Source organism: Cuculus canorus, chromosome 32 (assembly GCF_017976375.1).
Source record: "Cuculus canorus isolate bCucCan1 chromosome 32, bCucCan1.pri, whole genome shotgun sequence".
NCBI classification, from domain to species: Eukaryota; Metazoa; Chordata; class Aves; order Cuculiformes; family Cuculidae; genus Cuculus; species Cuculus canorus.
The window spans coordinates 445,615-459,426 of record NC_071432.1 but is presented as its reverse complement, the minus strand read 5'-3'; the positions used below and the strand labels follow the sequence as shown (position 1 = coordinate 459,426).

At 57.7% G+C, this 13,812-nt stretch overlaps 1 protein-coding gene across 1 annotated transcript in view; it reads left to right on the top strand.

Annotated features, from left to right (window-relative positions):
• The window catches only part of LOC104061484 (ubiquitin-like modifier-activating enzyme 1), a 50,974-nt gene that overhangs the window by 22,450 nt on the left and 14,712 nt on the right, over window positions 1-13,812 (top strand). The window contains 8 exon segments of the mRNA XM_054052249.1: window positions 147-227; window positions 2,546-2,591; window positions 2,594-2,700; window positions 6,777-6,942; window positions 9,215-9,301; window positions 9,304-9,410; window positions 11,195-11,259; window positions 13,188-13,383. Coding sequence (XP_053908224.1) covers window positions 147-227; window positions 2,546-2,591; window positions 2,594-2,700; window positions 6,777-6,942; window positions 9,215-9,301; window positions 9,304-9,410; window positions 11,195-11,259; window positions 13,188-13,383 — 855 coding nt within the window.

Genomic DNA, 13,812 nt, shown 5'->3' with positions numbered 1-13,812 from the left:
ATGTTCCTCACGGTGGCCCCGATGGTGACTGTGATGGTCCGGGTGGTGGCCCCAATGGTTGATGTTCCTCACGGTGGCCCCGGTGGTGACTGTGATGGTCCCGGTGGTGGCCCCATGGTTGACGTTCCTCACGGTGGTGTCCTCAGCGCAACAGCCGCTACGATGGGCAAATCGCCGTCTTTGGGGCGGAGCTTCAGGCCAAGCTCAGCGCTCAGAAGTACTTTGTGGTGAGTGGTGGCCCCGATGGTGTCCACAGATGTCCCCAAGTGTCCCTCAGGTGTCCCCAAGTGTCTCCAGATGTCCCCAAGTGTCCCCAGATGACCCTCAGATGTCCCCAAGTGTCCCTCAGGTGTCCCTCAGGTGTCCCCAAGTGTCCCTCAGGTGTCCCCAAGTGTCTCCAGATGTCCCTCAGATGTCCCCAAGCATCTCCAGATGTCCTTCAGATGTCCCCGGGTGTCCCCAAGTGTCCCTCAGATGTCCCCAAGTGTCTCCAGATGTCCCTCAGATGTCCCCAAGTATCTCCAGGTGTCCCCAAGTGTCTCGAGATGTCCCTCAGGTGTCCCCAGATGACCCTCAGATGTCCCCAAGCGTCTCCAGATGTCCCTCAGATGTCCCTCAGGTGTCCTCAGATGTCCCCAAGTGTCTCCAATGTCCCTCAGATGTCCCCAAGTGTCTCCAGATGTCCTTCAGGTGTCCCCAAGTGTCCCTGAGATGTCCTCAAGTGTCTCCAGATGTCCCTGAGATGTCCCCAAGTGTCTCCAGATGTCCTTCAGATGTCCCCAAGTGTCTCCAGATGTCCCTCAGGTGTCCCCAAGTGTCCCCAGGTGTCCCTCAGATGTCCCTCAGGTGTCCTCAGGTGTCCCCAAGTGTCCCTCAGATGTCCCCAAGTGTCTCCAGATGTCCCTCAGATGTCCCCAAGTGTCCCCAGATGTCCCTCAGGTGTCCCCAAGTGTCCCTGAGATGTCCCCAAGTGTCCCTCAGATGTCCCTCAGATGTCCCTCAGATGTCCCCAAGTGTCTCCAGATGACCCTCAGGTGTCCCCAGATGTCCCTCAGATGTCCCCAAGTGTCTCCAGATGTCCCTCAGGTGTCCCCAAGTGTCTCCAGATGTCCCTCAGGTGTCTCCAGATGTCCCTCAGATGTCCCCAAGTGTCCCCAGATGTCCCTCAGATGTCCCCAAGTGTCCCTGAGATGTCCCCAAGTGTCTCCAGATGTCCCTCAGATGTCCCTCAGATGTCCCTCAGGTGTCCCCAAGTGTCTCCAGATGTCCCTCAGATGTCCCCAAGTGTCTCCAGATGTCCTCAGGTGTCCCCAGGTGTCTCCAAGTGTCTCGAGATGTCCCTCAGATGTCCCCAAGTGTCCTCAGATGTCCTTCAGGTGTCCCCAAGTGTCTCCAGATGTCCCTCAGGTGTCCCCAAGTGTCCCTCAGATGTCCCCAAGTGTCTCCAGATGTCCCTCAGATGTCCTTCAGGTGTCCCCAAGTGTCTCCAGATGTCCCTCAGGTGTCCCCAAGTGTCCCCAGATGTCCCTCAGATGTCCCCAAGTGTCTCCAGATGACCCTCAGATGTCCCCAAGTGTCCCTCAGATGTCCCCAAGTGTCCCTCAGATGTCCCCAAGTGTCCCCAGATGTCCCTCAGATGTCCCCAAGTGTCCTCAGATGTCCCTCGGGTGTCTCCAGGTGTCTCCAGATGTCCCTCAGTTGTCCCCAAGTGTCCCCAGATGTCCCCAAGTGTCTCCAGATGTCCCTCAGATTTCCCTCAGATGTCCCCAGGTGTCTCCAATGTCCCTCAGATGTCCCCAAGTGTCCCCAGATGTCCCTCGGGTGTCCCCAAGTGTCCCTCAGATGTCCCCAAGTGTCTCCAGATGTCCCTCAGGTGTCCCCAGATGTCCCTCAGATGTCCTCAAGTGTCTCCAGATGTCCCTCAGGTGTCCCCAAGTGTCCCCAGGTGTCCCTCAGATGTCCCTCAGGTGTCCTCAGGTGTCCCCAAGTGTCCCTCAGATGTCCCCAAGTGTCTCCAGATGTCCCTCAGATCTCCCCAAGTGTCCCCAGATGTCCCTCAGGTGTCCCCAAGTGTCCCTGAGATGTCCCCAAGTGTCCCTCAGATGTCCCTCAGATGTCCCCAAGTGTCTCCAGATGTCCCTCAGGTGTCCCCAAGTGTCCCTCAGATGTCCCCAAGTGTCTCGAGATGTCCCTCAGGTGTCCCCAAGTGTCTCCAGATGTCCCTCAGATGTCCCCAAGTGTCCCCAGATGTCCCTCAGATGTCCCCAAGTGTCCCCAGATGTCCCTCAGGTGTCCCCAAGTGTCCCTCAGGTGTCCCCAAGTGTCCTCAGATGTCCCTCGGGTGTCTCCAGGTGTCTCCAGATGTCCCTCAGTTGTCCCCAAGTGTCCCCAGATGTCCCCAAGTGTCTCCAGATGTCCCTCAGATGTCCCCAAGTGTCTCCAGATGTCCCTCAGGTGTCCCCAAGTGTCCCTCGGGTGTCCCCAAGTGTCCCTCAGATGTCCCCCTCCCCCGCGGTGACACCGTGGCGGTTGTCCGCGGTCGCAGGTGGGCGCCGGCGCCATCGGTTGCGAACTGCTCAAGAACTTCGCCATGATGGGTTGGGCTGCGGCGCCGACGGCTCCGTCACCGTCACCGACATGGACACCATCGAGAAGTCCAACCTCAACCGACAGTTCCTCTTCCGCCCCTGGGACGTCACGGTGAGAGCCGCGCCGCGCCGAGGGCACCGTTCCCTCGGTCACCGGAGCGTTGGTCAGCGTAGGAGCGGTCAACGTTGGGTTCTTGGTCATCGTAGGAGTGGTCAACATGGAGTTGGTCATCATAGGGGTGGTCAACATGGAGTTGTTGGTCAATATGGAACTGTTGGTCATCGTAGGAGTGGTCAGCGTTGAGTTCTTGGTCATCGTAGGAGTGGTCAACGTGGAGTTGGTCATCATAGGGGTGGTCAACATGGAGTTGTGTGGTCAATATGGAGCTGTTGGTCATCGTAGGAGTGGTCAACGTTGAGTTGTTGGTCCACATGGAGCTGTTGGTCAGTGTAGGATTGGCCAATGTTGAGTTGGTGACCATAGGGTTGGTCAATGTTGAGTTGTTGGTCATTGTAGGAGCGGTCAACATGGAGTTGTTGGTCAATATGGAGTTCTTGGTCATCATAGGAGTGGTCAACGTGGAGTTGTTGGTCCACATGGAGTTGTTGGTCAGTGTAGGAGTGGTCAACGTGGAGTTGGTCATCGTAGGAGTGGTCAACGTGGAGTTGTTGGTCCACATGGAGTTGTTGGTCATCGTAGGAGCGGTCAACATTGAGTTCTTGGTCATCGTAGGAGTGGTCAACATGGAGTTGTTGGTCAATATGGAGCTGTTGGTCATCGTAGGAGTGGTCAGTGTTGAGTTCTTGGTCATCATAGGAGTGGTCAACATGGAGTTGTTGGTCAATATGGAACTGTTGGTCATCATAGGAGCGGTCAACGTTGAGTTGGTCATCGTAGGGTTGGTGAGCGTTGAGTTCTTGGTCATTGTGGGAGTGGTCAACGTGGAGTTGTTGGTCAATATGGAGTTCTTGGTCAGCGTAGGAGTGGTCAACGTGGAGTTGTTGGTCCACATGGAGTCATTGGTCAGTGTAGAGTTGGCCAATGTTGAGTTGGTCATCGTAGAGTTGGTCAACCTTGAGCTGTTGGACATCGTAGGAGTGGTCAACATTGAGTTGGTCATCATAGGATTGGTCAGCGTTGAGTTGTTCGTCGATGTTGAGTTATTGGTCATTATAGGAGTGGTCAATGTTGAGTTGGGGACCATAGGGTTGGTCAACGTTGAGCTGGTCACGGTAGGGTTGGTCAATATGGAGTTGTTGGTCATCGTAGGGTTGGTGAGCGTTGAGTTCTTGGGCATTGTAGGAGTGGTCAACGTGGAGTTGGTCATTGTAGAGTTGGTCAACGTGGAGTTGTTGGTCCATATTGAGTTGTTGGTCAGCGTAGGATTGGCTGATGTTGAGTTGGTGACCATAAGGTTGGTCAACGTTGAATTATTGGTCATGGTAGGAGTGGTCAATGTGGAGTTATTGGTCCACATGGAGTTGTTGGTCAGTGTAGGAGTGGTCAATGTTGAGTTGGTCATCGTAGGAGTGGTCAACGTTGAGTTGGTCATCGTAGGAGTGGTCAGTGTTGAGTTGTTGGTCATCGTAGGAGTGGTCTACATTGAGTTGGTCATTGTAGCGTTGGTCAACGTGGAGTTGTTGGTCAATATAGAGTTGTTGGTCATCGTAGGAGTGGTCAATGTTGAGTTAATCATCGTAGGGTTGGTCAGTGTTGAGTTCTTGGTCATCATAGGAGCGGTCAACGTTGTGTTGTTGGTCCACATGGAGTTGTGGGTCATGGTAGGAGTGGTCAACGTGGAGTTGGTCATCATAGCGTTGGTCAACATGGAGTTATTGGTCATCGTAGGGTTGGTCAGCATTGAATTGGTCATCGTAGGAGTGGTCAACGTGGAGTTGTTGGTCAATATGGAGTTGTTGGTCATCGTAGGAGTGGTCAACGTTGAGTTGGTCATCGTAGGGTTGGTGAACGTTGAGTTCTTGGTCATCATAGGGGTGGTCAACATGGAGTTGTTGGTCAATATGGAGTTGTTGGTCATTGTAGGATTGGTCAATGTTGAGTTGATCATCATAGAGTTGGTCCACGTTGAGTTGTTGGTCATTGTAGGGTTGGTCAACATTGAGTTGGTCATCATAGGGGTGGTCAGTGTTGAGTTCTTGGTCATCATAGGGGTGGTCAACATTGAGTTGTTGGTCCACATGGAGTTGTTGGTCATTGTAGGAGTGGTCAGCGTTGAATTGGTGACCATAGCGTTGGTCAATGTTGAGTTATTGGTCCACATGGAGTTGTTGGTCAGTGTAGAGTTGGTCAATGTTGAGTTATTGGTCATCGTAGGAGTGGTCAGCATTGAGTTGTTGGTCAACGTTGAGTTGTTGGTCATTGTAGAGTTGGTCTACATTGAGTTGGTCATCATAGGGTTGGTCAACGTTGAGTTGTTGGTCCACATGGAGTTGTTGGTCAGCGTAGGAGCACGGTCAATGTTGAGTTGGTCATTGTAGCGTTGGTCATCGTGGAGTTGTTGGTCAATATTGAGTTATTGGTCATCGTAGGAGTGGTCAACATGGAGTTGGTCATCATAGGGTTGGTCAGTGTTGAGTTCTTGGTCATCATAGGAGTGGTCTACATTGAGTTGTTGGTCCACATGGAGTTGTTGGTCATCATAGGGTTGGTCAGCATTGAGTTCTTGGTCATTGTAGGAGTGGTCAACGTGGAGTTGTTGGTCAATATGGAGTTGTTGGTGAGCGTAGGATTGGTCAACATTGAGTTGGTCATCATAGTGTTGGTCAGTGTTGAGTTATTGGTCATCATAGGAGTGGTCAACGTTGTGTTGTTGGTCCACATGGAGTTGTTGGTCATGGTAGGAGTGGTCAACGTGGAGTTGGTCATCGTAGCGTTGGTCAACGTGGAGTTATTGGTCATCGTAGGGTTGGTCAGCATTGAATTGGTCATCGTAGGAGTGGTCAACATGGAGTTGTTGGTCAATATGGAGTTGTTGGTCATCATAGGAGCGGTCAACATTGAGTTGGTCATCGTAGGGTTGGTGAGCGTTGAGTTCTTGGTCATCATAGGAGTGGTCAACGTGGAGTTGTTGGTCCATATTGAGTTGTTGGTCATCGTAGGAGTGGTCAACGTTGAGTTAATCATCGTAGGGTTGGTCAGTGTTGAGTTATTGGTCATCATAGGAGCGGTCAACGTTGTGTTGTTGGTCCACATGGAGTTGTTGGTCATGGTAGGAGTGGTCAACGTGGAGTTGGTCATCGTAGCGTTGGTCAACATGGAGTTATTGGTCATCGTAGGGTTGGTCAGCATTGAATTGGTCATCGTAGGAGTGGTCAACATGGAGTTGTTGGTCAATATGGAGTTGTTGGTCATCGTAGGAGTGGTCAACGTTGAGTTGGTCATCATAGAGGTGGTCAGTGTTGAGTTCTTGGTCATTGTGGGAGTGGTCAACGTGGAGTTGTTGGTCAATATGGAGTTCTTGGTCATCGTAGGAGTGGTCAACGTTGAGTTGGTCATCGTAGGAGTGGTCAACATGGAGTTGTTGGTCAATATGGAGTTGTTGGTCAGTGTAGGATTGGCCAATGTTGAGTTGGTCATCATAGAGTTGGTCAATGTTGAGTTATTGGTCATCGTAGGATTGGTCAACATTGAGTTGTTGGTCAATATGGAGTTGTTGGTCATCGTAGGAGTGGTCAACGTGGAGTTGTTGGTCCTCATGGAGTTGTTGGTCAGCGTAGGAGTGGCCAATGTTGAGTTGGTCATCGTAGAGTTGGTCAGCGTTGAGTTGTTGGTCCATATTGAGTTGTTGGTCAGTGTAGGAGTGGTCAACATTGAGTTCTTGGTCATCGTAGCATTGGTCAACGTGGAGTTGTTGGTCCATATTGAGTTGTTGGTCAGCGTAGGAGTGGCCAACGTTGAGTTGGTGACCATAGGGTTGGTCAGCGTTGAGTTGGTCACGGTAGGGTTGGTCAATATGGAGTTATTGGTCATCATAGAGTTGGTCAACATGGAGTTGTTGGTCCACATGGAGTTATTGGTCATCGTAGGAGTGGTCAACGTGGAGTTGTTGGTCCACATTGAGCTGTTGGCCATCGTAGGGTTGGTCAGCGTTGAGGTGGTGTCAGGAGTGGTCCGAGATGGCGTCACCGCGGGGGAGGGGCTGATGGGATGCGTCTCTTCCCGCCCAGAAGCTGAAGTCGGAGCGGGCGGCGGCCGCCGTGCGGGAGATGAACCCGGCGCTGCGCATCACCAGCCGCCCCGACCGCGTCGGCCCCGACACCGAACGCGTCTACGACGACGACTTCTTCGAGGCCCTCGACGGCGTCGCCAACGCTCTGGACAACGTGGACGCCCGTGAGCACCGGGGGGACATCTGCCGGGGTTTGAGGGCATCTCGGGGAGTTTGGGGGCATCTCAGGGGGGTTTGAGGGCATCTCGGGGGGGTTTGAGGGCATCTCAGGGGGGTTTGAGGGCATCTCAGGGGGGTTTGAGGGCATCTCGGAGGGGTTTGGGGGCATCTCGGGGGGGTTTGAGGGCATCTCGGAGGGGTTTGGGGGCATCTCGGAGGGGTTTGAGGGCATCTCGGGGGTTTGGGGGCATCTCAGGGGGGTTTGAGGGCATCTCAGGGGGTTTGGGGGCATCTCAGGGGGTTTGAGGGCATCTCGGTGGGTTTGGGGGCATCTCGAAGGGGTTTGAGGGAATCTCGGGGGGATTGAGGGCATCTCAGAGGGGTTTGAGGGAATCTCGGGGGGGTTTGAGGGCATCTCAGAGGGGTTTGAGGGCATCTCGGGGGGTTTGAGGGAATCTCAGGGGGATTGAGGGCATCTCAGGGGGTTTGGGGGCATCTCGGGGGGGTTTGAGGGCATCTCGGGGGGTTTGAGGGCATCTCGGGGGGGGTTGAGGGCATCTCGGGGGGGGTTGAGGGCATCTCAGGGGGGTTTGGGGGCATCTCGGGGGGGTTTGAGGGCATCTCGGGGGGATTTGGGGGCATCTCAGGGGGGTTTGGGGGTATCTCAGGGGGGTTTGGGGGTATCTCAGGGGGTTTGAGGGCATCTCGGGGGGGTTTGGGGGCATCTCGGGGGGTTTGGGGGCATCTCGGGGTGCTATAGGGCCCCTGTGGGTGCTATAGGATTCTTGTGGGTCCTGTATGGACCCCTGTGGGTGCTGTAGGGACCCTTGTGAGTACTATATAGACGCCCATGGGCGCTATAGGGCCGCATGGGTGCTGTAGGGACCCTTGTGGGTACTATATGGACCCCCGTGGGCGCTATATGGACCCCTGTGGGTGCTATAGGGCCCCCATGGGCGCTATAGGGGTCCTTCTTAGTACTATATGGACCCCTGTGGGCGCTATAGGGCCCCCGTGGGCGCTATAGGGGTCCTTGTGAGTACTATATGGACCCCCGTGGGCGCTATAGGGCCCCCATGGGAGCTATAGGGATCCTTGTGAGTACTATATGGACCTCTGTGGGTGCTATAGGGCCGCCGTGGGTGCTATAGGGACCCTTCTGAGTACTATATGGACCCCCGTGGGTGCTATAGGGACCCTCTGGGTCCCATATGGACCCCTGTGGGTGCTACAAAGGCCCCATGGGTGCTATAGGGACTCTTGTGAGTACTATATGGACCCCCGTGGGCACTATATGGACCCCCGTGGGCGCTATATGGACCCCCGTGGGCGCTATAGGGGCCCCCTGGGTGCTATAGGGACCCTTGTGAGTACTATATGGATGCCTGTGGGTACTATAGGGACCCCTGTGGGTGCTATAGGAGCCCCATGGGCGCTATAGGGGTCCTTGTGAGTACTATATGGACCCCTGTGGGCGCTATAGTGCCCCCGTGGGTGCTATGGGGACCCTTGTGGGTACTATATGGACCCCCATGGGCGCTATATGGACCCCCGTGGGTGCTATAGGGCCCCCGTGGGCGCTATAGGGTCCTTGTGAGTACTATATGGACCCCGTGGGCGCTATAGGGACCCCTGTGGGTGCTATAGGAGCCCCATGGGCGCTATAGGGGTCCTTGTGAGTACTATATGGACCCCTGTGGGCGCTATAGGGCCCCCGTGGGTGCTATGGGGACCCTTGTGGGTACTATATGGACCCCCATGGGCGCTATATGGACCCCCGTGGGCGCTATAGGGGCCCCCTGGGTGCTATAGGGACCCTTGTGAGTACTATATGGATGCCTGTGGGTACTATAGGGACCCCTGTGGGTGCTATAGGGCCCCCATGGGCGCTATAGGGGTCCTTGTGAGTACTATATGGACCCCTGTGGGCGCTATAGGGCCCCCGTGGGTGCTATGGGGACCCTTGTGGGTACTATATGGACCCCATGGGCGCTATATGGACCCCTGTGGGTGCTATAGGGACCCCTGTGGGTGCTATAGGGCCCCTGTGGGTGCTATAGGGGCCCCATGGGTGCTATAGGGATCCTTGTGGGTACTGTATGGACCTCTGTGGGTGCTATAGGGCCCCCGCGGGCACTATAGGGACCCTCGTGGGTACTATATGGACCCCTGTGGGTGCTATAGGGGCCCCGTGGGCGCTATATGGACCCCTGTGGGTGCTATAGGGCCCCCGTGGGTGCTGCAGCCGCCGCCGTGTCCCCCTTCCCCCCCCCCCAGGGCTCTATATGGACCGTCGCTGCGTGTATTACCGGAAGCCGCTGTTGGAGTCGGGGACGTTGGGGACGAAGGGCAACGTGCAGGTGGTGATCCCTTCCTCAGCGAATCCTACAGCTCCAGCCAAGACCCTCCCGAGAAGGCGATTCCCATCTGCACCCTCAAGAACTTCCCCAACGCCATCGAGCACACCCTGCAGGTGGCATCTCGGGGGGGTTTGGGGGCATCTCGGGGGGTTTGGGGGCATCTCGGGGGGGTTTGAGGGCATCTCAAGGGGGTTTGAGGGCATCTCATGGGGGTTTGAGGGCATCTCGGGGGGGTTTGGGGGCATCTCGGGGGGGTTTGGGGGCATCTCGGGGGGGTTTGGGGGCATCTCGGGGGGGTTTGAGGGCATCTCAAGGGGGTTTGAGGGCATCTCGGGGGGGTTTGAGGGCATCTCGGGGGGTTTGAGGGCATCTCGGAGGGGTTTGAGGGCATCTCGGGGGGGTTTGGGGGCATCTCGGGGGGGTTTGAGGGCATCTCGGGGGGTTTGGGGGCATCTCGGGGGGGTTTGAGGGTATCTCGAGGGGTTTGAGGGCATCTCGGAGGGGTTTGAGGGCATCTCGGGGGGTTTGGGGGCATCTCGGAGGGGTTTGAGGGCATCTCGGGGGGTTTGGGGGCATCTCGGGGGGCTTTGGGGGCATCTCGGAGGGGTTTGGGGGCATCTCGGGGGGTTTGGGGGCATCTCGGGGGGCTTTGGGGGCATCTCGGGGGGCTTTGGGGGCATCTCGGGGGGGTTTGAGGGCATCTCGGGGGGGTTTGAGGGCATCTCGGGGGGGTTTGAGGGCATCTCGGGGGGGTTTGAGGGCATCTCGGGGGGGTTTGAGGGCATCTCGGGGGGTTTGAGGGCATCTCGGGGGGTTTGAGGGCATCTCGGGGGGGTTTGAGGGCATCTCGGGGGGTTTGGGGGCATCTCGGGGGGGTTTGAGGGCATCTCGGGGGGGTTTGGGGCATCTCGGGGGGGTTTGAGGGCATCTCGGGGGGGTTTGAGGGCATCTCGGGGGCTGGGGGGTTTGGGGCATCTCGGGGGGGTTTGGGGGCATCTCGGGGGGTTTGGGGGCATCTCGGGGGGGGGGGATCTCGGGGGGGGGGGTCTCGGGGGGGTTTGGGGGCATCTCGGGGGTTTGGGGGCATCTCGGGGGGTTTGGGGCATCTCAAGGGATTTGGGGGCATCTCGGGGGGGTTTGAGGGCATCTCAAGGGATTTTGGGGGCATCTCGGGGGGGTTTGGGGGCATCTCGGGGGTTTGGGGGCATCTCGGGGGGGTTTGGGGCATCTCGGGGGGTTTGGGGGCATCTCGGGGGGGTTTGAGGGCATCTCGGGGGTTTGGGGGCATCTCGGGGGGGTTTGAGGGCATCTCAGAGGGGTTTGGGGGCATCTTGGGGGGTTTGAGGGCATCTCGGGGGTTTGAGGGCATCTCGGGGGGTTTGGGGGTAGTTAGAGGGGTTTGAGGGCATCTCGGGGGGGTTTGGGGGCATCTCGGGGGGGGTTTGGGGGCATCTCGGGGGGGTTTGGGGCATCTCGGGGGCTTTGGGGGAATCTCGGGGGGGTTTGGGGGCATCTCGGGGGGGTTTGGGGGCATCTCGGGGGGTTTGAGGGCATCTCGGGGGGGTTTGAGGGCATCTCGGAGGGGTTTGAGGGCATCTGGGGGGGGGTTGAGGGCATCTCGGGGGGTTTGGGGGTATTTAGAGGGGTTTGGGGGTATCTTGGGGGGTTTGAGGGCATCTCGGGGGGGTTTGAGGGCATCTCGGGGGGGTTTGGGGGCATCTCGGGGGGGTTTGGGGGCATCTCGGGGGGGTTTGGGGGCATCTCGGGGGGTTTGGGGGCGTCTCGGGGGGGTTTGAGGGCATCTCGGGGGGCTCTGGAGCTTTGGGGGTCACTTGGGGGGTCACTTGGGGGGCAGTGGGGGGTCGGTGGGGTTGAGGTGGGGCCGTGTCCCCCCCAGTGGGCGCGAGATGAGTTCGAGGGACTCTTCAAACAACCGGCGGAGAATGTCAATCAGTACCTGACGTGAGTGCACCCCAAAACCCCACCGGGAACCCCAAAACCCCACCGGGAACCCCAAAACCCCACTGAGAGCCCCAAAACCCCACTGAGAACCCCAAAAACCCCACTGAGAGCCCCAAAAATCCCACTGAGAGCCCCAAAAACCCCACTGAGAGCCCCAAAACCCCACTGAGAACCCCAAAAACCCCACTGAGAGCCCCAAAACCCCCACTGAGAGCCCCAAAAACCCCACTGAGAGCCCCAAAAACCCCACTGAGAACCCCAAAACCCCACTGAGAGCCCCAAAAACCCTACTGAGAGCCCCAAAAACCCCACTGAGAACCCAAAAACCCACTGAGAGCCCCAAAAACCCCACTGAGAGCCCCAAAAACCCCACTGAGAACCCAAAAACCCCACTGAGAGCCCCAAAACCCCACTGAGAACCCCAAAACCCCACTGAGAGCCCCAAGAACCCCACTGAGAGCCCCAAAACCCCACTGAGACCCCAAAAACCCACTGAGAGCCCCAAAAACCCACCGGGAACCCCAAAAACCCCACTGAGAACCCCAAAACCCCACTGAGAGCCCCAAAAACCCCCACTGAGAACCCCAAAACCCCACTGAGAGCCCCAAAAACCCCCACTGAGAACCCCAAAACCCCACTGAGAGCCTCAAAACCCCCACTGAGAGCCCCAAAAACCCCCCTGTGTGCCCCCCCCTTGGGATTCCCCCCGACCCCTCCCCTGTGGTTCCCCCCCTTTGTGGTTCCCCCCCTTTGTGGTTCCCCTCTCCTGTGGTTCCCCTCACTTTTGGTTCCCTCCTCCTGTGCTTCCCCCCATGTCCACTTCTTTGTGGTTCCCCTCCTTTGTGGTTCCCCTCCTTTGTGGTTCCTCCCTGACCCCTCTCCTGTGGTTCCCCTCCTGTGGTTCCCCCCATGTCCCCTCTTTCATGGTTCCCTTCCTTCGTGGTTCCCTTCCTTTGTGGTTCCCCTTCTTTGTGGTTCCCCCCTCCTGTGGTTCCCCCCATGTCCCATCACTTGTGGTTCCCCTCTGCTGTGGTTCCCTTCCTTTTCGGTTCCCCTCCCTTGTGGTTCCCCTCCTTTGTGGTTCCCCCCCTTTGTGGTTCCCCCCCTTTGTGGTTCCCCCCCTTTGTGGTTCCTCTCTTCTGTGGTTCCCCTCCTTTGTGGTTCCCCTCCTTTGTAGTTCCCCCCTCCTGTGGTTCCCCTCCTTCGTGGTTCCCCTCCTTTGTGGTTCCTCTCTTCTGTGGTTCCCCTCCCTTGTGGTTCCCCTCACTTTTGGTTCTCCCCTCCTGTGGTTCCCTCCATGTCCCCTCTCCTGTGGTTCCTCTCCTTTGTAGTTCCCCTCACTTTTGGTTCCCCCTTCCTGTGGTTCCCCCCATGTCCCCTTCTTTGTGGTTCCCCCCCTTTGTGGTTCCCCTCCCCTGTGGTTCCCCTCCTTTGTGGTTCCCCCCATGTCCCCTCCTTTGTGGTTCCCCCTCTTTGTGGTTCCCCTCTCCTGTGGTTCCCCCCTTTGTGGTTCCCCTCACTTTTGGTTCTCCCCTCCTGTGGTTCCCCCCATGTCCCCTCCTTTGTGGTTCCCCTCCTTTGTGGTTCCCCTCTCCTGTGATTCCCCTCTCCTGTGGTTCCCCTCCTTTGTGGTTCCCCCTCTTTGTGGTTCCCCTCTCCTGTGGTTCCCCCCCTTTGTGGTTCCCCTCACTTTTGCTTCCCCCTTCCTGTGGTTCCCCCCATGTCCCCGTCTTTGTGGTTCCCCCCCTTTGTGGTTCCCCTCCCCTGTGGTTCCCCTCCTTTGTGGTTCCTCCCTGACCCCTCTCCTGTGGTTCCCCTCCTTTGTGGTTCCCCTCCCCTGTGGTTCCCCCCTTTCTCCCGGCGGTGTCCGTCCCCGCTCTCCTTCCCCCCCCGCTGTGGCGGTGGCTGACGTTGGGGTTGCGGCGCAGGGACCCGCGTTTCGTGGAGCGGACGCTGCGGCTGGCGGGGACGCAGCCGCTGGAGGTGCTGGAGGCGGTGCAGCGCAGCGTGCTGAGCGAGCGGCCGCGCTCCTGGGCCGACTGCGTGGCGTGGGCGTGCCGCCATTGGCACCGCCAGTACAGCAACAACATCCGGCAGCTGCTCCACAACTTCCCGCCCGGGCAGGTCAGCGCCAAAGCCACCCCAGGGGACCTCGCTGGGGGGGACCGCGGGGAGCTCAGGGGGACCATGAGGACCTTGGGGACACCATGAGGAGCTCAGGGACACCATGAGGACTTCAGGAGGAGCTCAGGGAGCTCAGGGACACCACGAGGAGCTCAGGAGGACCTCAGGGACACCATGAGGACCTTGGGGACACCACGAGGAGGTCATGGGGACCACGAGGAGGTCATGGGGACCACGAGGAGGTCATGGGGACCACGGGGAGCTCAGGGACACCATGAGGACCTTGGGGACACCATGAGGAGCTCAGGGACACCATGAGGAGCTCAGGAGGAGCTCAGGGACACCATGAGGACCTCGGGAACACCATGAGGACCTTGGGGACACCACAAGGAGCTCAGGGACACCACGAGGAGCTCAGGGGGACCATGA